The sequence below is a fragment of the Pyrgilauda ruficollis genome, unplaced genomic scaffold (genome assembly GCF_017590135.1).
Source record: "Pyrgilauda ruficollis isolate IOZ18807 unplaced genomic scaffold, ASM1759013v1 scaffold10, whole genome shotgun sequence".
In the NCBI taxonomy this organism is placed as follows: domain Eukaryota; kingdom Metazoa; phylum Chordata; class Aves; order Passeriformes; family Passeridae; genus Pyrgilauda; species Pyrgilauda ruficollis.
Window position 1 is genome coordinate 10,931,485 of NW_024508101.1, and position 25,880 is coordinate 10,957,364.

The following is a 25,880-nucleotide window of genomic DNA, read 5'->3' on the forward strand; positions in this document are numbered from 1 at the left end:
GCAAGCATGGCCCCACCTGGCTGTCACACCCTGACACCACTGCAGGTCAGGAAAAGGTGGCAGCTCCACTAATCTGCACTGGTTACAGACAGTACACCATAGGAATGGCAGTATGGAAAAGAAAACAATATAAAATAGTATCATGTGAATATTAAGCACCAATGACAACCCCAGTGTACTGTAGTGATTGATAAAAACCTCTTGCTCTACTCAGCCTCATCTCACTGTACTTCTGCCTCCAGCACTGCTCTTCTCAGCACTGGTATGACAGCAACCCAATGGGTCATCATAACACCAAGGTGCCTGACTAATAGTAAAAGCTGCAGCAAGAAGTCCCCAAAAGTAAGTCTGCCTGCTGGGCACTAAGAAATTGGTTTGGGAGTCAGTGGTGTGTTCAAAAAAGGGTTTATGCTTCCTCGTCCCTAAAAATCAATCCTAGACTTTCTTCAAAAGGTTACAATTTTTCTACAAAGGTTACAGACTTGACAGTTTTATAACAGTTCTTCTGCTACCAGATTTATAAAAGACTCAAACAAATGAAGACATTATTACTTTTTATTAATTTGTGTACATGCACTATTATACCCCAGAAAAAACCAGAGCAAAGTCTCAGGATATAACAGGTCAGCAGAATTTGATCCTGTATATATTGAAACATTTATTTCATACACTTAAGAGTTCAAAAAGAGTTCTCTGTAGCTAGACAAGGACCATATGCACATATACCATACTCCCTGCCACAGGTAAAGCTGTCCCCAGCACAGCCATTGTTCATGCCTTGGCAGCAGGGAGTGACATGCTGTAAGTGGAGCTTGCAGCTGCACTGTGAGCCAAAATGTTGAGTGATGAGGGAGGTGAGGAATGTTTCAGCCTCAACCCAAGTTTCTAAGCTCATCACAGAAATGACATTAAATGAATTCCCTCTAGCAGAGCCATTTTAGCCTGTGCAGGTTGGAAACATAGCAGGGGGTTTGTTACTCACCAGCTGGGCTGCTCTCTGCCTCTCCTCAATAATGCCAATCCTTTCCTTGGCCTCACTGGCTGCTTCCCTTTCTCTCTTGGCCAGCCGGAGCAGCTCCTCTTGGACCAGTGCCTGCTCCTCCATATACCTGTATAAGCATCAAAAGAGAGGGAAGGTCATCAGCAGACTTCTGCCAACAGGGTCATGGCTTGTCATGGAGTACCCCTGCTCAGAGCCAAAACACAAATCCAATCTCTTTGACGCAAAATCTGCTCACAATCCCATCATCAGCAGGAATTCAAAGCTCAACAAACTTTTAATACGACCTGGAATTCCAGTGAGGTACAGCTCTGGCAACAACAGCAGGCATAGCACCATATAAGCTTATACTTGAGTTATATTTAGCTCTATTAAGTACTTAATTATCACCTGAAAACAGTGAAAATAGGAAGCAGTGAGCCAGACAAATAGACACTGCTTTGGAAAAGATCAAGGGACATACAACAATAAAAGGAGTCAGCCAGGCTGACAATGCTGCTCTTTGGTTCTTAAACAGGAAAGACAAATCACACAAAACGCATGCAGCAGCAGCACTAAGAGAAGCAGCCCTGAACTGAAAAAGGCTTCAAAGGGGATTCTCAGGTACTAAAACATAATCATAGAATAGAATCCCAGAATTATCAAGGATGGAAAAAATCAAGTCCAACCATCAACCCAACGCCACCATGTTCACCACTAAATCATGTCCCAAAGTGCCACATCCACAGGCCTTTTAAATACTTCCAGGAATGGTGATTCCACCACTTCCCTGGGCAGCCTGCTCCAGTGCATGACCACCTTTTCAGTGAAGAAATTTTCCCTCATACCCAACCTAAACCTCCCCTGGCACAACTTGAGGCCATTTCTTCTTGTCCTGTCACTTGTTCCACCTGGGAGAAGAGACTGACCCCACCTGGCTACAATCTCCTGTCAGGTGCTGTAGATCCATGAGGTTCCCCGAGTCTCCTTTTCTCCAGGCTGAACACCCCCAGCTAGTCCCACGGGGACTTGTGCTCCAGCCCCTTCCCAGCTCCCTTGCCCTTCTCTGGACACACTCCAGCACCCCAATGTCTTTGTGCAGGGAGGGGCCCAAAACTGAACCCAGGATCTGAGCTGTGGCCTCAACAGTGCCCAGTACAGGGGGACAATCCCTGCCCTGGTCCTGCTGGCCACACTATTGCTGACACAGCCAGGATGCCACTGGCCTTCTTGGCCACCTGGACACACCTGGGCTCATGTTCAGCCACTATCAAAGACACACTCATTATGCTCAGACTGAAGTAAAACACAGACATATATATACATAGATACATTCCCAAATGAGCTAAACTATTGTCTTTTTCAAGAGCTTCACCTCACCTCCTGTAGAGTTCCTGTTCTGCAGAAGAGTCACTTGCTTTTGGTGGCTGAATTTCTAGAAAGGAAAAGAGAAACCTGTGACAACTCATAGGACTACAAATGTAGACCTCCGTCACATCATAGATTATTTTAAGAAATATTCATATTATTCATCAAGATAAAAAGAAAGTCAAGAAAATTTAAGTTTGATGGATAGAGTGAGTTTATGAAACAGACACACCAACAGCATCATTTTCAAACAGGCATGCTGCATAAACCACGCTACAGAAAACTTCTATGTGAGGATATTAACTCCTCAAACCCTTATATATACTGAAATATGAGCATGGTTGTAGACCTACTTTCCATTTCCTTCCTCTAGTTCCAGTAAGTCTTCCTCTTGACCTCCTTCTCTCCTTGCAATTAAAAGGAATTCCACAAGTGAAGATGAAATTATTTGATGAAGTTCAGGTCAGCCATAAAGCTAAATCTACATTCAGGAAAGACATAGGCTGACAGCAAACAAATCCCTAAAAGCAAAGGCCTAGTTCCCTAACTCCATTTTAGTCTGGATGCCTTAAACAAATCCACACTGCTGATATAGATCAACAAAGCCTATTTGAGAACCAATAGAAATCAAATAGCTTTCTGACATGTAAATAAAGTCAAGTTCAGAAACCAAGTTTTCATCATCCACTTAGCCAGCTGTGCTTAGATAGGTTATCTTTCCCTGGGAGCTTCTTTCTAAAGAATACAAAGCAGCACTTCCCTCACCCATGCACATTATACACCCTGTGCATGTACAGCAGACAACAAGGCAGCTTGCCAGAAACAAAAAGCAAAATATTTCTGCCTTGTTTATTGCACGTTGACCTGAAATCCTAGAAATGCTCACAGAGTGACACAGGCTAACCAAAGAGCTCCTCTCACAACGGGGCAGCACTGAAAACTACCAGCATCCTGTGTGACAAGCAGTGGCAGCACCACCCCTCAGTACCTGTAGGTCTGGGTTTCCCTTCTGCAGCCAGTGAGGAGGGAGCTGTGCCATTGGCTGCTCGGGGAGATCTCTGGTTCTCCCTTCTGCTTTGAGAGGATCCTTTCATCCGGTTCACTACATCTTCAGTGAGCTGAAACACAGAACCAGCCACGTCAGTTTCTGGTGTGTATTTCACTGTGAACCTCCCCATTTGTTAGTTTCCATGATAGCACAGAAGTATTGTCAGTTACCTCCTTGCTGTGTCCCTCCAATCCACACAGCACTTGTATGTTGACTTTCCACTGTTAAAACCCATCAGTAAGTGACAAAACCTCCAATCTACTGCCTGACCCTAAAAGCTTCACTAGGCAATCTTCCACAAATGCCAACAAAGGTGGAGAGCACCCCTAAACAAGTCAACCCTTTGTACAGGGACAAATCTAGCAGAAGTGGAAGGAAAGGAATAAAGCAGGTTTTAAGTCCATCATTTTCACTTCTTGCTCCATGCTTGCTAACGCAGCTCAGCATGGCAGACATGCTGCAACCCACATGACAGAGAACAGCCTCCCACCCACATGGGCCTGCAAACACTTCTGCAATCTCAGCTTCATTTTCACTCCCTGACTTGGGTTCAAACCCATGAAAAAGAAAGAAAAGTTAACTTGAGGTTTGCTGGCAGTTCAGTCCAAAAGGCTTCTCACAGCACTGTTAAAACTGACCCCTTTCTCCTGCCAAGGTCAGAGGGTCCGGCTGCAGAACAAAATGAAATGAGGCTGTTCCCCACCTAGACTTACCACAGTAGAAGACATATTTTCAACTATACCACTACTACCCAACTTAACAGATTTTAATACCTTAATTTTACACTGTTATCGTGCCCAATTTCTAATTTTAAATACACAAATCCTGTCTATATCCTGTAAAGAGAAATTAGGCAAAGACAATTTTTTCTCCATCAAACACTTTAACAAGGAGGATAGGAGATAGGCACAATCTTAGCTAACTTTTGTCAAATAATTAGTCAAAATGGGACAAAAATAAGTAGCCACAGCAACACACACTCTGTAAGTTCATTTCTGGCAGATTTTAGGGGGAAATCACATAAAAGCATCAAGAAGCAAGAGCAATGAAAATGATGGCAGTAATAAAAAACCCGAAAACTAACATGCAAAAAAACCAAAGAAAAACATAAACGGGGGAAAAAAATAATTCCTTAACGGTAGCACCACCACTGCGTAGGGCTTGTTTCCACAACACACACTTTCCAAGTGTGTCAGTTTCCAAGGTCAAGGAGCAGTGTTCCCCCGCTCTCCTCTGCCCTGCTCACAGGGCGATGCTCTCTCTCCCGGCACCGCGAGCACGGGCAGCGCTGTCTCCTCCGGGATGCCCTCAGGGCCGTTAGCATCCAACCGCTGGCAAAGCACAAGGCAGGGGCAACACGAGGCCACCGAGCAGCGAGGAGAGAAAGAGGGCTGAGGGCAGAGTTTGGAAGTGAAAATAAAGAGCTGGTACACACCAGCCATGCCCAGGCCCCCAGCCCTCTTTCCCATCACTCCTCCAGCCCCCTACTCCTCCAGCCTTCCAGGTTTCCTCCCCTCCTCCCTGCTTTCCGCGCCCGTCCCTTCCAGCGCTGCACCCTCTCCCTGACCTCCCGGCCAGAGCCCTCCCCAGCCCGGCTCCTCCGCCCCCGCAGCCTCCGACACCCGGCCCCACGGCACCCCCGGGCCGTCTCACCCTGATGCCCTGCAGCACCCGGACTCGCTCCCGCTCATCCAGCCCGAAGGACACCTTCCTGCCGCCCTGGCTGCTCTCGCTGCAGCCCATGCCGCCCGGGGTCGCCTTATCCTCGCCGCGCCCCTCTCCTGCACCGGCTGCCGGCAGCGCCTCTGCCCTGCCAGCGCCTGCCAATATACCCGCTCCCCATTGGCGATGCCCGCGAGACAGCCAATAGCGCGGAGCAGTGCTAGCGGCCGGGCGCGGTGCACGCTGGGGGATGTAGTCTACGGCGGGGGCGGGTGGCTCGCCCGGCGCCGGGGAAGCGCAGCGCTCCAATGCGGCTCCGGGATAGCGGAGAGTCCCGCTCCTGTCCCGGTGAGCCCGCCCTCCACACCGCCCTGGCAGCGAACGCGGCATCAGACTGCCGTACAACTTCCACTGCTGCACGTCCAAGTCACGGGGTTTTGCCAAGTTGAGGGAGGATGACCTCCCGTCAGACACAGCAGCTGCGCTGGGAGCAGAATTCACCTCCGCTCCTTCCAGCCTCTGCTCCAGCCAGACGGAGCTGTCACCTGCCCTGACACACACAGGAGGGTCCTGCATAGGTCAGGCCACGGCTGAGAGCCCCATTGCCAGGCATGGCTAATCCAACAGCCTAAACCGAAAGAATGAGGTCATGCAACACAGGGGCAGCTGAACTAACAGCTTTGGAGAATCTTTTTCAAACAAGCTTTCTGCATTCCCAGAAATACGGGCCAGTTGGTATCAATGTGGTGCTTATCTGCTCGGCCCACTGCTGCTCAGTAGTGCATGGGAGCAGTTTTAAGTGTTTAATGCTTATTCCTCACTGCAGGTGGCAGCCAGAGCTTTGCCTCAGAGTGGGACTTGGGCCAGCGTTAAGGGAGTATCTGGGACTCTGCACCTACCAAACCCCCCTGAATATCCAGGTCTCTTCTAGAGCACACTCCTGGGAGCAGGGAATATTTTTGTTAATTGTGCATGCTGGAGTCAGCCCACTGCTTGAGCTCCCAGACAAGGGCACTGCATGGTGCACCGTGGGCTGTCTGCACAGCCAGGCAAGAGCACGGGGTGCCTGAAGCTCCCCCCAGAGCACACGCACCTGCCTCCTGCTCATTCTCACCTGCTCACTTCATCTGATGGCACCCCATTTGTGTGCTGAAAGAGCCCATGAACAGATATTCCTCACCTCTTCTGTCCTCTCTAAGGGTTTCACAGGCCTGCACCACTGCTCTTCCAGCCTGGTGAGTTCTCAACCATGTGATTACTCCTCCAGAAGTATTTCCATAACTGTGATTATTCCCGTCATCCCTCCCTAGGCCTTTCCAGGTGTACACTCCCAGCCAGGTGGCAGACACCACCTGCAGAGTGATCCAGGAAAGACAGCTGGCAAAGGCAAACTAAACCACATCACACCTGTGCCCATGCCTTCCTGCATTTTTTTTCAAATCTTCAAGTTATTTTTCCTCCCCAGTATGTCTCATTTGAGAAATAAAGCACGACCATTTATGCCAAACTTAATTTTATTTATTTTACAAACAAAAATATACATTTATTCTATATTTTCTCTCTTTTTTACCACCCCCACACATAACACACTTTGCTCAAGAACCACTTTAAGATGGCCCAAAGCATTATATATACATAAATACATAACAGGAGGAAGGTCAGTCCATGACCTAGTGCAGAAGCTCCTCAGCAGCAGAACATGGGACATCCCAGAAATACTGGAGTCCTGCCAGCAAAGGACAGGATGGACGCTGACAACCTGCATAGGTGATCCTTCAGCACTGAATCCAGATGGTAAAAAAGGCAAATTCATAACAGGCTCTTCACATTACCAAGGAGGGCAGAAAATTCCTTTCACTCAGGGTGTTGAAAGTCAACAAATACTCCTTGGGATGGAAAAGCAGTTGCTCCTTTAGTTCTCAACCGCTTTGAAATCTTCATCTCTCTTACTCTGTCCAAGGCCCAGGGAAGCTTTGCAGGCTCCCCCACCCTTTCTAACCAAGAGCAGCTCAGGATCAGAGTTGTAAGCAGCATTAGGAGCAGCAGCAGAGCAATTCAGGCAGCACATCATCCATCCCTTTTACAGCAAGCAGTCCAGCGTGGCTCAGGCTGACTGACAGCAGTGACCAAGGTGCATGGAACACTTCTCTAACATGACAAGGGCTGACTTGGCCAGCTCCTCATGCAGCCCCTGCAGTCATTGCATGAAATGGAAATGTGACAGGCTGTGACCTACAACAAACTACTCACCTCGAGCACACAGATAGATGGAAGCCTTTTTTCCCCCAGAAGTAAATAAAATAAAAATAAAAAAGGGGGGTGAGGGGTTGGGTGGGTTGGGGCATGGTTTGTTGTCAAGGTGCCAGTGCTACTTAGAGGCCTGCAGGGCAAAGTACCCAGGCAGACAGAGAAGATGCATTGCTCATTAACAAAATAAGGTAAGCAAAGGCCTGCATAGTTTAGGCAACCAATATGAACTTCATGCTCTTACCCACATTTTCTTTCCCTGTGATGGGAACACCTGGTAGCAAACACCATCTCTACCTGCTAATGATCCAAACCAACACCTCCACACTGCACCTTGCTAACTCTTACCTCAAGTGTTCTTCAGGAACAGCAGTAAGTTGGGGCAAGAGATTCACACAGTCCTCAAACACTGCAAATTCCCTCCTTCTAACATCCCTAGTGGAAAGCTGCTTACAGCAGATCTCCACCTACCTGGAGAACTCAGGTAGGAAAGCACCCCCAAATCTAGAGGAATACACATCTTCATCCTTGGAAAGTACAGGATATCCCAGAAACCAGACTGATGCAGCCTTTATATGAACAGTCGCTGGATTGGAACACCATGTCCTGAAACTGCATGCCAGACAGCTCAGACAACAGGAGTCCCTCTTCCAGCAAGGAAGAGGTTAATAAGAAGTTCCAGGAAGTCTTGAAAAGGACCACTCCCCACATGCACATAAGCATTTTCAACATATTGAGCCATAAAACTTACTCAGACCAGCAGCAGTCTGGGGATCTGAACTGCAATGTAAGGGAAGGACACTGCCAGAGATACACATTCACCTCCCACTCCCCTCCCACTGCAGCACATCAGCCAGCTTGATACTAGCACACCTGAGGGGTTTGAGTTTCCTCACTAAATTCTGACAGCTCAGACTCATCATAGGCTTCTGCTCTGCCTCAAGCACCTGAATGTCTCTGGAGCCTTCATCTGCAGAGTCACCTTCCTCCTTCACAGCACTCTCCGAGCCCCTGCCAAAGCCATGAAGTATGGTGCAGATGGAAAACACACCTACCTCATAGGTTTTACTCTTGAAACTCAACCCTGATTCAGTGCTGCTGCTTAGATTTTCCTGTGAGCTCAAATGCACAGCACTACAGCCCCCAGAGACTGGTTCACAGCTCCTTCAGCTCAGCCAGACAGCAGCACTGTTTGTCCTTCTGTCTCCCTACTGTCCAGCCACTTCACATCCACACAGTGAGCTACCAGCCTTCCCCAAATGTTCTCTGGGCACAGAGAACAGTTCATTCCTCTTCATACCTCTTTTTCCCCATACACTGAGAACATTCCTTTTAACCACTAGCAACTCCAACTCACAATTTTCAACAGTGTTAGCTGAAACCAAGGGTGAGCCCCAGTGACCAGCTTCCCTCATCAGACACTATCACCACCTGTGCTGTTGCATTATGGCAAGATGCAGGCAGCCATGCTGCTTAGTCCAGGAAGATCATATTTGGTTTCAGCCACCAAAATCTTTCTATATATGTACAATACAGCAGTCAAATCAGCACCCTCACCCCTAAACACCATTGCTCTAAGTGAGAAGCAAGTGCTTTCAGTCACTGAAAAGGAAGAGGTGCCAGCCAGGGCTATCTTCTGGGTCACATTCACATCTGGAACGTGGAGGATCAGGAAAGTTCAGTGTTTAAAGGTTTATGAACAAAACCGCTCCACACTGTTCTCATGTAGTAACAGAAAGTGTTCTTCCCAAAAGGGTTTGGGCCGCCAACTTAGTTCCACAGTAGGTGTTGGGAAATCCTAAGGACAAGAGGAAAGCCATGGCAAGTAACCAAGGACAGATTTCCAGAGGACATCCTAACAGCTGCAGTGTCAGAGAGTTTGGAAGGAAAGAAATGAGGCATCATGTGATTCAGGAGCCCTGCCTCAGGCATTGATGGATTTCCAGCGGTCACTGTCTATGCTGTTGATGCTGCCCACGTGGTATGGCATAGAGGCCACGTCGTCCAGGTAGGCTGTGGTGTCAATCTGAGTGCTTGAGTAGAACCCAGAATCCATTCCTTCCTTCTTGGCAACAGCATAAGGGTGGGGTAGGTGCACATCCACATCCTCAGGTTCATCCACCTGACATTTGTAGGAGAAAAGGATCTTCGGTTCAGACCTGGAGCGATGAAAGATTTAAAATGCATGTTTTACCAACGTGGTATTACAGCCACCTATCCTTAACTGAAACTCATCAGCGTTAGGAAATTGTGTATTTAGACCTCAAACACTCTTTAAATAAGCTTTTGGTCTATAAATCTGTGGCAGAGTAACTGCCATAAAGTAAATGCTAAATTAAGCTTTGGATGAAGTCACTTAAGAGATATAAAAATCCTGACTCTGTGTGGGAAAAAAGTTCTTATCTTCAGGAGCTTTGAATTACTGAGGGCAACAGCACCCGAACACTTACTGAACTCCACAACATCCTGGCTACTGACACAAAAATGAGTCAGAGCAGGAATACACTTCAAGTTCTACCTGTGCACATCATGAAAACCAAAATACAAACACTTGTAGATCAGCAGTTTTCATCTTTAACTCCAGACAATGTTCCCTTCTAATTTCAAAGGGATGCAGAGGTATATTTTTATATTTTAAAAGCACTTTATCTTCTTAGTTATTTTAAAGCCTGCTGTTTCTCGCTAATGACCAACAAATACTAAAGCCTCCACTAAACCACTCGTTTTCCCACCAAGGTGCATTTCCCGTGAGTGGCCACACGGCGGCGACCCCGGCCTGAGAATGGCCCTTCCCAGGGCTCTTCACAAGCGAGCTCTGGGCCCATGGAACAGTCCTCGGCCGAAGAGCTACTGAACTCCCACATCCTTTCTACAAATTCACCCCAAAACCCCCCCAGAAGACCATTTAAGCTCCCAGGACTCAATTCCTCATTAAGCACTTAGCTATCAGCTTCAACAGAAAAACTTTGTACTACACACGATGCTGACGCTGAAGAAGTGATCCTCAGGAATGCGAGAGGAATCCAGCCCTCAGCTCTGCATACAAAGGAGCCCTGCACAGAAGTGAGCAGCCCCGGGTCACAGAAATTCTTCAAGGGCACTCCTCTAACTGGCAGACTGCAGATTGAGAGAACCTGAGTGCAAAACACTTAAATGACAATATATACCCATCTAAACTCCTGTTCCTGGCTACTCACCCAAAGAAACCTTTCAGGAATGCCACATAGATGAGAGGTGCAAAGAAGCTGAAGTAAAGGAACGTGGTAGCATCAACACAGCTGTCAACAGCAAACATGAAGGGGTTTAGTACTCAAGCACAATAGAGCTGTGTAACATCACTCACATCCTCCCAAATGATCCAATTTCCCTTCAAAGTGTCCAGAGATCAAGAAAAATCATGCTAAACAAGTTTAAACTGATGCAAAGTCACAGCCATTGTCATCAACATACGGCACTGCTTCTAGACACTCGGGGGAACCATTCCAAAACCCAAGGTCTGGCCAAGAGCAGAGTATCAGTACTCCCAATTTTGACTCACAGATGTGACACTGATTCCTGCAGAACACGACTCCAGGTATAAGGGTGTCTTACATATTTCTAACAAACAATTTCCTCTCTTATTACCCACTAATGGCCAGACATCAGTGAATTCACACTATTACTCTCACTTCACCACCTCAAGACAACTGCAGCACACACAGCTCCACAACCTCTCCACTGGGGAGTTTCCTGATTACTCTGCAGTCTTTTGGCACAAACCAGAACCAACAGGTTTATTCCTTCTTAGGAACACACCATAGGTTTGTTTTCTTGAGAGAGGCAGTGTTAAAGGACACTCAAATACAACACAAGATCCAGGGCTGCAGACCTCCTCCCGCAGTGTACCTACCACAATCCTTCTATGATATCCACACAGAGGAGGGCACTGCCCAGGCCCTGCACCAGGTTCAGCAGTGCCAGAATGCCAGCATAAATATAAAAACTCTTCCTGGCTGTGGGAAAGACATGGACACACGTGAAGCTCAACCTCAAACACCAGACCCATGGAAATCTGTTTGATGGAAATGCCAAATCCAACACAAGCTTCTCACCACCTTGTCTCTAAGAACTGCTGAAGAATTAAGACAGCATTGTCCTGTCCCACGCTGGCAGAATTGATGGTGGTAAAATGGACTAAACCATACCCTCCTGCATGTGCATATGCACACACAGGATGGGTTTTGAAAGCAAGGTTATGGCAACACATGCAAAGATTTAATTGAACCAGTGTCAGTCACATAACTGACCGCAAGAAAAACTAAACAAAAACAACCCAGCTGAACCAGAAGCTGTGCCCTTTCAATGTACAGCACTACTAAAACTGCTCAGGAGACCCTGACAGGAGCAGCAGGGTATGCTGGACACCAGGCAGATCAGGCCCAGGACCTGTGCCTGTGCCATACATATCCCCGTCCTTAGGATACCCACACAGGGATGTCAACACTAGTTAGAGAGAGAAGAGCTCAGTACAAACACCTAAGTAACAGCTTCTCTCTATTCAAGAGCTGCAGATATTCTGCAACAACAGCAAAAACCAAACAAGCAGAAGCATTTACTTACAAAAGCAAAAGCCCAGATAAAAACTGTTGAGCAGCTCCCACTTAAGCTTCCCTTCCCAGGGGATGACTAGCACACACACTTTAACATCATGTGTGCATTTCAAAGGAAGCTGTTATTAAGAAGCCATTTCTTAAGGCTCTCAGAAGATTATATATTTACATTATATCTACATCATTAACTGAGCAGTAGGTCTTGTTTTCTTAATGTAATTATTTAGCTACTAAAGTAGCAGTATAACTGCTCTTACTCTGCTCTCCAAAAGACACAACATACTAACTTTTCTAGGGATAAGTTATCGGTCCTCTGCCACGTTATCTAAACTCTGAGACGTGGAATGCATCTGCAGCACAAACACCAGCAGGAACCTTTTACTCCCATCTATGCTTTATCCTGATGCAGTATCCATCTATAGTATGGAAAACACTACAGTTACCTACAGGGCAAAGAAATCCGGTCTTTCAGAGGAGTTTTTGGAAGAATCACCACCAAGGAATAGACCTGTTGAGACAAAGAACTAACAGTTCTATGGCTGCTTGGCAACTCAGCAATCTTTGCAGGGATGGTGTGTGGTATCATGCACTCCCTACGTGTCTCGGGGCAGAGGCACAAACCCTTAACAATAAACCCAGTACAGATGTGAAGGCCCCACAACTCCCCCCCATCAGCATAAAACAGCTGAGAAACACGGGAGGGAGGAACATCTGAGCTCAGCTGGAATACCGCTGGCCCAGCTTACACCACTCCCACTGCACCTTTATTGCTTCAGCTTCCCCACCACATGAGAAGCATCAACATTGTGCTGCAGGAGGGGGATTAGGGCATTATTGTACTCAGATCATCCTCCGTGCTCCATTTAGAAAATACAAAGAAGCTATCAGAGTGAATAACACATTCCTAGTACTTACCAGGAAGAAGAAGCAGGAGCTGGCAAGCCAAAAGTGTCTCCCACCATGGCCATAGATATTGAAGTCTTCTGCTGAGAGGTGGGCATCAGGGTATAGGATTTCCAGAGTGCCCTAGGAGAGAAGTGGCACCAACATGATTCTGTTACAAGCAGTATCCTCACTTAAATGCATATTTGGACAAGGGACACTATGCTTAAAGAGGTTCAGAAAGCAGCTGGCCTGCCCCCCACTCCTGACCCAACCAAGCCCTGCCCTGCTTAGACCAAGTTACACTCACACAGAAGAGGAAGAAACTGAAGACAAGAAGTGAGAAGAAGTGAAGAAGTGAGGAGAGAAAGAGTGGCAAGAATCTGCATCTGAAGGAAACTGGCACCAGTGACATTACAGAAGTAAGACTGAGGAAGACAGGGGATGCAAGCACTCATCTGTCTAAAACAGACCAAGAGCTCCATTTCCATCTTTAAAGTAGACCTTTCTGCTGAAACATCCAGAATATAGTCAGTTTGGGAAAGGACACTGCCTTGTTTAGGAGCTACCCTTAAAGACAGTGGAGAACAAACTGCTTGTAAGCACTACTGAACCCAGATATAGCTCCAACACTTGATATTTTATGAGGCTCCTCCAGATTTATCATGTGGTAATGATCAGCTCACTGCCTCTGCAGCCAAGAGCCTGGTCCCAGAACAAAGCTCTGTGTGTTATTCTGGCGCTGCCCTGAGTACAGAGACATGGGCTGACCACTGACACGCCGAGGAGGAGAATAAACCCAGACACAGATTGCATTGTTCAGGGACATGAAGACATGCCTAATAAACTGAGCCAGCAAGCCAGCTGCTAATCTGAAGAGAAGCAAGAGCTCTCAGCTCTCAAAGAGTCAGCAGACAATGGCACTGCACTGCCCTTACTTGGCAAGCACATGGTTTTCATGGCCCTTGAGGCCAAATCCAGAACTTGTGACTCAGGTGTGGAAAACCTCACTCTTGTTCCCAGATGCACTAAACAATGCAATCCATCCAAACCTCATTTCTTCACCTTACCCGAGCTATTTATGCAGTAAAGAAGACAAGCAGATACTATCTGCTTATACACTGCCACAAGCATTCAGTCTTCCTCCAAAACCTCATCTAAAGAGCAAAGCTGCCACTTTGGAGTCACACACTTAACTGCTTAACTTCAAGCAAAGTTCCTTCTTTTGCAAATTCTGCTTCAGTGTACTCACCTGGGTGACAGAATAAGCCAGAGACAGCACAGTGGTGATTGCCAGCACACGCTTCACGCTGGACTTGCTCTCCAGGTGACCTGTAATTATGGGGTATGGAAGCGACTCAGGATGTAATCCCAGCACTGGTTAAAAACAGTTCTTTTCACAACCAATAAAGGAAAACACTTTTATTTCCAGAGGCCTTCAAGGGAAGGTTAAAGCTCACTAAACCCTGTTTGGAGAGTTGAGCCTTTCATAGCCAAAAATCCTATTTACAAACTGACAGATTTTAACTTGCTTTCCTCCTGTCTACACTAAGAGAAAACAACTAAGTCCTTCTGCTGGGGTTACAGGAAAGAAAAAAAAAAGTAATCATTCCAGCATCAATTACACTGAGACGTTATAAAGCAGCTTCTCAGGGAGAAGAGTTGATGGGAGGCTGGGGTAGAGAAATCTGTACTGCAATATAATGAAGTAGGCAATTTCCAGACGCTCCTCCCAATCTAAATTATTCTATGAGCCTTCAGAAGATAAAAAATGCACTGCTCACATGTCCCACTGACATGTGCAACAGTAACACCCACCCTCTCCTCTACCTCTGACCCACAGGGAGAGGCATTTTCACTTGCATAACTGAAAAATTGAAGATAAAGCATTTCAATGCAACCAGGATGGATCAAACCAATTAAGGATGGGATGAAGGGGATAGAAGGGCCCTCAATGGGACCATCTTAAACAAAATGGGCTTGAAGCAAAGATCAGACTGTTGATCTTGGCATAAAAATCTTACCTAAGCTGTACACTCCATCATATGAGTGCAGGACAAACCAAGCACATATAAACCCTTAAATCACACAAACCATAGATCTCTAAGTATAATGAGGCCTTCAGCCACTTCTAACTAAATCTCCACTATTTGCCCTTTGTATTTATTCTATAGCCTCTTCACTTTATAGAATCAGCATCACCATAAACTTACAAACACAACCTCTGTGGAAGGAAAGGCAACAGGAAACATTCAAAGCACTCCTGATACATACCAAAGGCAAGGCCTAGAATCACCACACTCAGTTCAATCGCCAGAAGGAAGAACCTTGTGATCTCCCACAGGATCTGAGGGATAGCAGAGACCAGACAAACATGATTAGATGGAACCAGGAACCAGTCTGAAGTTAATAAAGCAAAACTCCAGGGGATGGCAGCCTCTAAATGGCTGGTCATTTCCACAAACCCTTCTCACACTTTGTAGGGATGCTGATCACATGCTTGTTCCAAGCCTGTTCATGCCTGTGGAACAGAACAGTTGGGTGGGAATGAGCAAATAACAGCTCTACAGAGAGGAAGTGGCCATGGTTTGCCTCAGTTGAGGCTCTGTCACTTGTTTCAGATATGTTCTTGATACTGTGCTCCCAAAGAGCACAAGCCCATGATGACCTCAAAAGTGAAATATTAAACAAGGCCAGTTCCTCAAGCAGTAGACGTGCCTGAACAAACTCTGCATTCTGCCCTCTTCCAAAGGTACTGGTCCTTAAATCTAAAGCATATTCAAGTAAAAAGCACCCCCTGTTCCTGCCTGTCATTTGCCATCTCATCTTTTATTTGGTGAAACAAGACCAAAAAAAAGCAGGTGAGGCAATTTTTCAGGGAGTCATGCAATAAATCAGTGCCAAACCTAGAACAAGAACCCAAATTCTGGTTTATTAACCCTTTACCTCTGAACGGTATTCTCTTGAAGATATGTAATATTTTAAGAAGCATTGCATAAAACACCTCTAATCCCAGGAAATACACAGTGTGTTTGTGTGCATATATATAACAGAACATAAAAGAAACGTACTAGACAGAATAGGACATGTTTACAGAAAAAACTGTCAGAGTATCTGTCTTGCTACATAATTTCCCAGTTGCTGCACATAGCAGCAACACCATAGCTGAAAAAAACACCTTTCCACCTCTTCTTCATTATTCAAGTCCTGGACCTACATCTGCTGGACAGAAGTGAATGAAAAATGCTACAAACATCCAGCCACTTGCAACAGCAGCTCAGCACAATGCTTTGACAGTAACATTAAAGGGAAAAGCAAGGAAACCACACTGACCCCAGAGAATAAAGCCCAAAGACCTGTACTCTGTAGGTGACTCCTCTTTCTCTAACAGCTCAAGAACTGCAGAGCTTTTTGTCTCAAGCAATATTTTGGTACAAGTCAAAATTACTACAAAGGAACAGCACATACAAAGATATTTCCTGTTTGATAAAGGTTCACCCTGTGCTCAGAGTGGTCGCAAGGACGTTCAGGTGTCAGTCTTAAAGGGGAAGTTGGTTTTATTTGCATTCAATACAAAAACTGCAACATTTTCAAAGAGCCACTGGAATATTACAAGAGTAACAAAGGCCAGGTCTTGCCTATCCATTAAAGGTATCTCAACGTTTACCTCTTGCAAAAGAGACTCATTTAATCCCTGAAACAGGAAACTTTTGGTGCCACTATTTGTGTGTCTATTTTAGGAAACCCATTGTTTTACCATCCTGGATGTTGTGATGATGTAGATCCAGCTATCAAAACAGGATTCCATAGTACACATAGCTAAGAGTACAGCACAAAAAAGCACATTCTTCTTGTACACACGTAAGAGGGAAGCCAGAGCAGATTGCTGTGATCAGAAGTACACAAATCACAGCCTCTAATGTCAGTGTTTCACCGACCTTGTCAGCAACCATGGCAGCATCAGAGGCACTCACAGTCATGGAGACAACAGCTCGGGCAATGCCAACTAAAGCCACCACAAATACCTGCAGAAAAAGAGCAAAAGTGAGCTCATGTCAAAAGGCACATATGCAGTAGTGATCAGAAACCCTTTTGGAATACCATTCCCAGGTCAGCTTTCCAGGCTGATCACGTGTACTAAGAATTTCCTGCAGCAGACTAGAGTTAATTTCCTGAAAAAGATTCCTAAGACCCATTAGATAGGAGCAGTGCTTGGAATTTAGGAAGGAACAATTGTATCAGCCGTCAGATTAAGCTCTGAAGAGTTCTTCACCCAATCTTTACAATAGTATCTTTAGTCTTCCCTTCATTCCACTGGGGCAGGGGAGGAGAAAAAGAAACAGACAGAAAAAAAATTACAAAACCAAATGGTTGGTATGTCTGACTAAACCAATCACATCAGATAACAGAAACCACTCAATACCAACTACCACACTACACAATTGTGACAAAACTAAACCTGCAGATCTCTCACTCCACACTGACAATGCTCAGGAATGCAGAGGAAAAGTCACCTGCAGCCACCAGCTTTAAAACATCTTACCCTGCTGCACAGTGCAACACAGAGATCCCCAACTCACTGCACGTACCATCAAAGCATGACAGCTCAGCGAGGCTCAGTTACCCTGTGCTGTCACAGCCATACTGTGCAGTTAAGAGCTCACTGGATGTATCTACACTCCACTGTGCAGACTTTCATCTAAGAAAGTGAATTTTTCCAGATAAAATTCTCTAAATGTCAGGCTGATCCTAATGATGAAGATAGAAGACAGCTAAACCTATCCAAGAACCAAGAGTCCAAGCTGATTCTAAGGCAGAATTGAAACAATCAATAAGTGACCCACAGATGAGTTTCTCTTTCTTAGAGGAAGAAGACACAGCAATGGCAAGAGAGAATACAGCAATCCCTCCTGAGGTGGAAAACTCCATGACAAAACACTGACAAAAAAGATGGGTCCCTGCATATAATGGTGTTCTAGAGCTGCAACAGCTCACTGGATAAGAACACACATCTTTTTGTTTCCTCTCTAAGTAGGTAGAGACTCTTCCCAATCTGTTAACTCCACATTAATCACCAACTCCACAGAAAGCATTCCTCTAGAACACAACAAACAGCCAATCTAAAGGAAGACCTTACAGAACACACACTTCCATCCTCATTTCCCAATAACACACTCAAGAAATGAGTATGAGACTGAGTTAAAGCATTTTCCTCTAAAACTGTGTGCTGGATTTGGCTGGGATAGAGGAAATTTCCTTCACAGTAGCTGGTATGGGGCTGTGTTTAGGATTTTTATGCTGAAAACTGTTGATAACACAAATGTTTTCATTACTACTGCACTGCATTCACAAAGAATGTAAGACATTTTTTGCCTCTTATCCCACTCCAGCAACAAGTTGGCTGGAGGTGCACGAGTTAAGAGAGGACAGCTGACCTCAGCTGGCCCAAGGAATATCCCATATGGCATCATGCTCAGCACATAAAGACAGGAAGAAGGAAGGAAAAGACTTTCAGAGTAATGGTGTTTGTCTTCCCCAGTAACCATTACATGTGATGGAGCCCTGCTTTCCTGGAAACAGCTGAATCCCTGCCTGCCCATGGTAAGTGGTAAGTGAAAGCCTTGCTTTGCTTTCTCTGTGTGCACAGCTTTTGCTGTGGCTTATTAAACTGTCTTTATCTCAACCCACAAGTTCTCACTTTTATTCTTCTGATTCTCTCACCTGTTTCAGTGAGGGGGAGTGAGAGAGCAGCTGTGTGGGGCTGAGTTGCCACCCAGAGCATAAAGTCAGTTCACCTTCCTCCCTCTGGTTTATCAAGAGTTTTGTTTTTCAAAGCCTTTGGCACAAACCTCTACTTACCATATGCATCACTGGAAAGACGTAGAAAGGTTTAAATCCAGACTGGAAAGGGACAGTAATATTTTTAGAAGGCTGAAACATTTGTATGTATACCTGGTTATCCAAAACTGTGCAGAAGCCCAGAACCCCAACTCATGGCCTGAAAAAGCTAACAAAACTTCCCAAGAAAGATTCAGGTGAGGCTACTAGCTCAGATTTGGTTTTGATCTTCTTGGATTTTGCCATATCAGTACCTGTACACAGACCAGGGAAAGAGGAGTCCATCTAACCCAATTCAAACATTCCCTTCCACAACCTGTACTAATCTCACTGAGGAAGAGCAATCATATTATGCTACATACTGAGGCAAGGCAGGATATTAAAAAGTTTCTGAATGGTATTTTTAAATAAATTCAGGTAGGTTCTTAGCTGCATTTATGATGTCCTGTAAGCAGTATCACAGGACTGGTGAGAGGAGAACAAGATATTTCACGTTTGCGAACTGTAACTGTACTGAATATACTGTTTCCACCTTAAGAACAATAAAGAACATCAAGTCAGGGCCACTTTGACATGATGTGAAAGAAACTAACAGGGTTGGGTTTCTACATTTCCAGACTAACCAGAACTCTGTCACATAACCATTTTCTCCAGCAGATGACCAAGCTTTTCAACAATTTTACACAAATTATTCTCTTTTCACTACCTCAATGGAAAGCTGGGTTTGTGTCCCATGCTACTTACTGCAAGGAGCAAAGAAAACATAAGATACTACATTCCAAGACATCAAAGCAAGAAAAGAAGAAAAAAGGAAAAGGAAAAAGTGAAATCACCACAGGAGAACAAAATCCAGCGGATCTGGCTCCAGAACCTATTAAAAGCTGAATTCAAGCAGTGAAAAAAATGCCTACTTCTTGCAGTACACCTTCAACAGAAAGCAGATTTTATCCCTGCAGGAGCTGGTCTAGGCTCTCTCCACTAGTTCAGTGATATTGTTCATGAGTGATAATAAAAATAACACTCATCAGTTCAAAGGCACAGAGTGGTACTCACTAGTATGTAGAATGTAGTGAAGATCGGGCTGGAAGTGACCCGGATTTTGGCCCTGGCAGAGGGCAGCTTCCAGAGAAGAAACATAAAGAAAAGCACATTGGGAACCAGGAGCAGAAGATCCCAGTAGCGGACCCTGCAAAAAAATAAATAAACCAGGTTTTATGCCTGATCTTCAGCCTCTAGAAAGGAAGGCACCATCCCCAGTCTCTTCTCAACCAAACTGAGAAACAGAGCAAGCTCTTTCCCTTGGTCCATGGTCAGACTGTGGTCCCATTTCCTCCAACTCACCTGGACTTCCCAATGTCTTCATAGAGCAACAGCAGGCACTTGTGCGGCACCGTGATGTTGGTGTCGTTGATCACGCGCGTTGTCATTGGAGAGACAGTTGTCACATTATCGAGCGCCGTCACCAGGGCAGTCGAATGTGTGATGTTGTCAGACACAGAGAATGTCATCACAGACATCATGGACTGGAACATCCTGTCCTCCTTCTGGTCCAGATCAAACAGAGCAAGACAACCACAGCAGAGAAAAAAGCAATATTAAATCAGTTGTGAGTCACAGCTAAAAAAACACATCCTTGACATTAAGCCCCTGCACAACTGCATCCTGCTTGGTACAGCCAATTATCATCATGTCAAAGACTGTATTACACAATGAAATGCCACCTGCCCTGTCTGCACACAGCCATTAGGGTGGTCAGTACAAAACCACACTTTGATATCAGAGTAACAAACACCTTCAAATGGTGCTGTGTAGGATTAAATTTTGTCACTTTGACCGATTCCTAGAAGAAATCAAGACTCAACAGCAATATATGGCATCATCAGATAGAGACAAAAACCCTACTTTGCCAGGACATTTCTTCTTGGTCCCAAGATCAGGAAGTGACAGTCAATAATTTGATTTCATACTGCAAAGAAAGGTGAAGGTCCCTCCTAAAACCCCATTGCTGCTACCAACTCTGATGTCTGAGAGCAGGGAGAGCCTCACATACACCCACCTGAAGGAACTGTAGTCTTTCAAACCCAACACTGGCAAAAACCAACATGCAGCACTCTTTTCTAACCCTCTGCAAGACACCAGAATGATTCTATTTTTGAGCAACCCTCTTCCCACCCTAAAGTAGAACCCTGACTGTTAAGGTACTTCAGTAGCTACAAGCTGAATGCAAACACACGGTCCAATCACCCCTCCTGACAATCCCCAAAAGAGAGCTCACAGACAACCCACAGATGCAGAAATGATAAATCTCTGACAGCCAACACCTTAAAGATGCACATTGCCAGGGACAGCACTCCAGAAGTCTGTGTGTTATAGCTAATCCAGGATTCATTTAAAAAAAAAAATCTCCCTGTTTGATTCCAGGCCTGACTTGCGTGGTGAAAACTGACAGCCCCCATGACAGGGCTCAGAAGGTATTTTCCCTCAGAGGTTCTGAGTGAGTCACAAGCTGGAAAGCAACAGCACAGCCCCGTATCATCTGCTGAGCTTTTAGAGTTCAGTAGAACCTTCTTCAGAGACTTGCTTGAGACTGTCAGTCACAGGCTATTCTTTCTCTTCAGAGGCTGACACACTTCCCAGGTTCTCTAAGGGGCAAGGGAATCATCCCATCCTTAGCCAACAAACCTTGCCTTTGATTCACCCCTGCTGACAGATATTCCCTGAGCTGGGATTTTCCTTTGTGGCTGCCATACGCTGTGCTGCACAAGAGGCATCACAGTAAATAAACACAGGGATCTGGAAGGAGCAGCTTTGTGCCAAGATGGCAAAGCCTGGGTCAAAAAATTCAACTTCTAAGTAGACGTTCCAGCAAACGACCTTCACGTTCCAAACTTCTCTCTGGAAGTGTCCTCTCTTCCCTCCAGCTACTCACTTCTCTGAACTGTTAAGAGAAGAATTTTCTCGTAACAATTTTGCTCCGTTCTCTTCCTCTCTAACACCACTACACAGCAGTAGAGGTGAGGTCAAGAACGGTCACATTTGCCAACACAGAAAAATTGCTGCATGATTTTTTAAAAAGCTGGGGAAAAGTAAAGAAGAACCTCACAGACCACAGGCAGAATAACATTAACTGAGAACCATCACAACCTCCTAGTAACTCTTCTGGGACAAAATTCCATCTGCCTGTCACACTGAAAAAAGCTCAAGTCTAAAGATATGAAAGATTTACATTAGCAAAACAACTTCCTATGAAAAGAGCAAACAGGCTCCATTATTTTTCTCCAGAAGCCACCACTATCACACAACAGCAGCTGCTGATAAGGAGAGGAGTTGGCCACATGTAACAGAAGTCCAGTCACGAGGTTTCAAAGGGCAAAGCAGAATCAAGCTCACCTCTCAGCCAGGCTGCTCACTATAGTCTGGTATTTGTATTCTTCCTCCCCACATAAAGTGTACACAAAGCATAGCAACAGAACAGCCAACGTGATAAGAGAGGGCAGCCAAGGCCACCAGACAGACAGCACTGTGGTCATGCTTTTCTAACAGCTAAGGCCCACAGCAACGATGTGGAGAACTGGCCCACTTCTGTCTAAAGCAACAGCAAAAATCCCACAGCAACAGCACCAGGAATTGAGGGAAAGGATCCAACTAGGGGCTGTCATCCCCAGCAACACTGCTCCTTTCAGCACACTGTCTTTGCCCTGTCTAGTCCTCAATAAGTTCAGTCAGCTGAGCATATCCAAGAGTTCACTCACCACACCCTGCTTCCATGGGACTGCCTGCTTCAGCCAGCCCAGCCCATGGTGGGTAAAATCACCCCAGAACTGCCTGGAAAGGAAGCAGTGCTGCTGTCGTGGTCTCCCCTCTTCATCCGCCAGGCAGCTCTGTACCCCAGAACACAAAATAACATGTTTTTCTACACTCCAGATGAAGTCAGGCTGATTTGGTGAAGGCCCTGGACAAGCTGCATTCAGACTAAGAACACGGGCATGATTCCTGGGCCGCAGTGACAGAGCACTGGGAAGGGCTCTGCTGCACCTTCAGGGAAATGTTATCTCACCAATGCATACTGGTCCTTGAATCATGGCACTGTAACAATATCAGGGCTCACTGAAATTCACTGGCAATTGTCTATTCCTTCAAAGCCCACCTACAGAAAGGTGAATTACAAACTGCACAAGTTGCAGCTGTAATAAAAAAATCAAAACTTTTCTGTCTTTCTGCAAGCAGCATCAGAAAGTCTCTGACATACAGATCGTGACAGAATTAAGACTGCTTCTTATGATACTGTATTTGTGCAATAAAACCACACTAACCAGATCCCTGCTCAACTAATGTAACTGTTACTTCAGTAACTTAAATGCTCAAAAATACCCCAGAACACAACAAGTAAAAAAAAAAAAAACCACCAAAAACCCTAAACAAAATAAATAATAAAAAAAAAGTTTGGTTTTTTCTTTTTTTTTTTTTTTTTTGGTTCTCTCTTCCTTTTTAAGAAATCACTTCAACCCTCTCTTTTGGCCACAATAGGTGCATTTTTCACTTCACTCTTAAAATTTAAGACAGGGATTTTCCCCCAGTAATTGAGGCGCTCCCTTCCAGTTTCTCACATCTCGTTCTGAACTAAGCTTAAAAATAAAGGAACTGCAATGAGGGAGGAAAAAAAAAGGAAAAAAAAAAGAAAAAAGAAAAAAGAAAAAAAGAAAAGAAAAATACCGAAAGCTGAAGTAGAAAAAAAAGCCCAAAGCCTCAGAGACAGAGAACTATGACCCAGAGGCGGATTACAGCAATGCATATCCCGGGGTTTCTTCTGTTTTGGTTTTGATTCCTGTGGAAGGCGGGCGCACAACACGCAAGGAAAGCGGCAGAGCGCGGTCACTCGGCTCCAGGCTGGCGAGGACGCTCCGCCTGTCTCAGGCACAGCTGGAGACCCGCTGCAGTTCCACCCCACCTTCAGCTGGCCACAGGTGCCCCGGGCGCTCCGGCCGCGGGGCTCCCGGGCTGCACCAGGCGGCCCCCGGAGGCCCGCGGCCCCCGCGCAGCACGGCCCCGCTGAGGCGCCGCAGTGTCGCTCCCTCCCTCCGTCCCGCCGCACTATCCCCTCCCGCGGCCCCGCTCCGCTCGTACCCGCCGGGCCCCGTTCGTGGCCAGCCCCGCTCTCGCCGCCGCCGCTCAGTCGCGGGGTCCCGGCCCCGCCATCCCGGCCCCGGGCCTGCCGCTCCCCTCAGCCGGGGAGCGTCGCTGAACAGAGGCCGGAGCGCAGCGCCGCGCAGCCAAGCGGAGACGCGGCCGCCACAGCCGGGGCTTGTCGGCCGATCCCAGGAGCGCTATTGAGAGACGGTCCCCGAGAGGTCCGCGGCTGGACCAATCAGAGATCGGCTCCTGTCAAAGGGCCCGAAAGAAGTGCGGAGCGAGCCAATAGAAAGGGCCGGGAGGCGGGACTAAGGGGGCGGGTCCGCCGCGCTTTAAAGGCGCCTCGTCCCCCACACACCTGTGAGTCGCCAGCCCGTCGGGCAGCGGTGGCGACGGGCAGGGAGGTGACCCCGGGCTGGGAGGGTCCGGCGGTCTCGGTTCTGCCCGTGCAGGGCAGGCTCTGTCCTCTCCAGCCCGATCCCACAGCCCGACATCCCACCCAAGAACGAGCGCTCTGCCATCCTGCACCCACCGTCACGCTCCGCGGGAATTCTGTGCGGCCTCTGGATGCAAGGCGGGGCAGTTAATAATTGAGGGAGATCCGCGGTAATAAGTTCCTGCAGGGGAGAATGATTAACAACCTGCGAGTTTGGCTTTTAAGGAGAGTTCAAAGCTGACTGAAGAAGCACGGCGTAGCTTGGACAACAGCTGCTAAAGGGAAATGCGATCAATAATTAGAAGGATTTCGAGGTGCGAATGCCAGGCAGACGAAAGAGACGCTCGGTATCGTAAACAAGGAAGTAACTGTGACAAATGAGCCAAGATTTATTTAGGAAATTAAAGGAAATAACCAGCTAAGCACCAGCACGTTATTCTCGGCAGTAAGAGCTGACTGACAGGGAAGTTCCAAGGAGAATGTTTGTTATCTGAGTCATTGCAAGGACTGCAGGATGCATTCTGGCACGGGTTTCTACCTGGGCTCACCTGTGGCTGCAGGGTTTGGTTCTGCAGGAATAAAAGGCTTTTGCTACACTGAAATTTGCTGTACAGAGCCTACACCTCTTTAGAGGATCCCTACCTTGGTCAAGCTGGCACGTTCTGCTCTAGCAAACACCGGACCCAGAGGGTCCAGGCCCTCCTCACACACAGATGGATCTTCCTCGGCTTAAATCTGCTTGATCCTCTTCTTAGGTCAAATTTTCCAGCTGTTCCTCAGCGAGCCTCATGAAGGGGTTGTACCTGGAGACTTGCCTGCCTCAGCCCTATTCTGCTGATTTTCCACTGGGTTGAAACAGGTTTTCATGCTGGTGTCATGCCTTTGGAATGACATCTGGAGAAGCCAGTCCTTAGCTTGTCTCATTTCACACTGTCGTTCAGGTTAATGATATGTTGCAATATTTTGACACGTTCCATTTAGGGATCCAAGCTCAAAGGCTTGGCTGACACAAAGATCTCTGAGTTACAGAAGGGACACTTCTGTTTAGAGAGAGGTGGAGTGTTTCTGCCTAAGAAGTGCCTTGGTAACAGACAAGTAAAATCCATGTCTTCTCACTTGTTGCCTCAGGCACTAACTAGTTGAATGTGTTACCTCCCACATAACTGTCAGAAGGAGAGATTTTGCTTTCCAATCCACCTGCTTTTCCCATGTGATTCAGTTTGAGGCTAGAGCCCAGTAACTGGGACACCAGATCCAAAAGCTGTTTCGTGGTCAGGAGACTGCTGGATGCCACTGCAAGGACCGTGACACTTCAGCTCCTGCCTTCCTCACTTCTCATGAGAAACAGGAGGTGGGGCATCCACACTTACTGCTCCTTTGAATTAACCAGCCCTGCCTGTCAGCCCCCACATGGTGTGGGCAAACATAACTCCCCTCTTCCCACCTCCAAGGACTGCTCCATGTCCTTAACTGCACACATCCTTCCACTTCAGCTGAGCACCGCTGCTCTTGTGGCATCTCCAGCCAGCACCTAAAGATGGCAGGGCTCACTCGCTCTGTCCTTGCTGTATCTCTTGGTGCTGCTGGGCTGAAGCAGGACAAGAGGTGATGTTCAGCAGCCTTGATACAACCTTGGGGGCCCCATGGAAAGCTGGCACTTGTTGCTCTACCTGCTGTAGCCTGCTGTGCTGTGCCAATCTC

The 25,880-nt window shown here is 46.5% G+C and overlaps 2 protein-coding genes across 7 annotated transcripts in view; both read right to left on the reverse strand.

The window, feature by feature from the left end:
* The window catches only part of CHCHD6 (coiled-coil-helix-coiled-coil-helix domain containing 6), a 109,496-nt gene extending 104,276 nt beyond the window's left edge, over positions 1-5,220 (reverse strand). For 2 of the 3 annotated variants that reach the window (XM_041463247.1, XM_041463231.1), the window contains exons 1-4: positions 5,049-5,211; positions 3,336-3,465; positions 2,360-2,414; positions 983-1,109 (exon numbers count right to left, since the gene is read on the reverse strand). In XM_041463247.1, the coding sequence (XP_041319181.1) occupies positions 983-1,109; positions 2,360-2,414; positions 3,336-3,465; positions 5,049-5,138 (402 nt within the window). In that variant the 5' untranslated portion in view covers positions 5,139-5,211. Of the gene's footprint in view, positions 1-982; positions 1,110-2,359; positions 2,415-3,335; positions 3,466-5,048 lie in introns of all 3 variants that reach the window. The other variant, XM_041463240.1, reaches the window with a different exon arrangement.
* A 1,333-nt stretch (positions 5,221-6,553) lies between these two features.
* On the reverse strand, positions 6,554-23,949 carry TPRA1 (transmembrane protein adipocyte associated 1). 4 transcript variants are annotated; one of them, XM_041461264.1, is made up of 11 exons: positions 23,738-23,948; positions 19,955-20,157; positions 19,667-19,799; positions 16,714-16,800; positions 15,050-15,122; positions 14,028-14,107; positions 12,809-12,919; positions 12,341-12,401; positions 11,194-11,296; positions 10,502-10,582; positions 6,554-9,463 (listed from the first exon to the last, which is right to left on the reverse strand). In XM_041461264.1, exons 2-11 carry the CDS (start codon positions 20,143-20,145, stop codon positions 9,229-9,231), a joined length of 1,155 nt encoding a protein of 384 aa, XP_041317198.1. In that variant the 5' UTR covers positions 20,146-20,157; positions 23,738-23,948; the 3' UTR covers positions 6,554-9,228. The 4 variants fall into 4 exon arrangements, with proteins under 4 accessions (XP_041317198.1, XP_041317219.1, XP_041317209.1 ...); XM_041461285.1 differs by lacking the exon at positions 23,738-23,948 and adding an exon at positions 23,327-23,690; XM_041461275.1 differs by lacking the exon at positions 23,738-23,948 and adding an exon at positions 22,366-22,605.
* Between the last annotated feature and the right edge of the window lie 1,931 nt (positions 23,950-25,880).

Coding starts and splice junctions, on each gene's coding strand:
- TPRA1 (XM_041461264.1), bottom strand. CDS start 20,145: ATGTTCCAGTCCATGATGTCTGTGATGACATTCTCTGTGTCTGACAAC. Junction 19,800..19,954: donor GAAGACATTGGGAAGTCCAG/GTGAGTTGGAGG, acceptor ATTTTTTTGCAG/GGTCCGCTACTGGGATCTTC. Junction 10,583..11,193: donor GATATCATAGAAGGATTGTG/GTAGGTACACTG, acceptor TGCTGTTGACAG/CTGTGTTGATGCTACCACGT.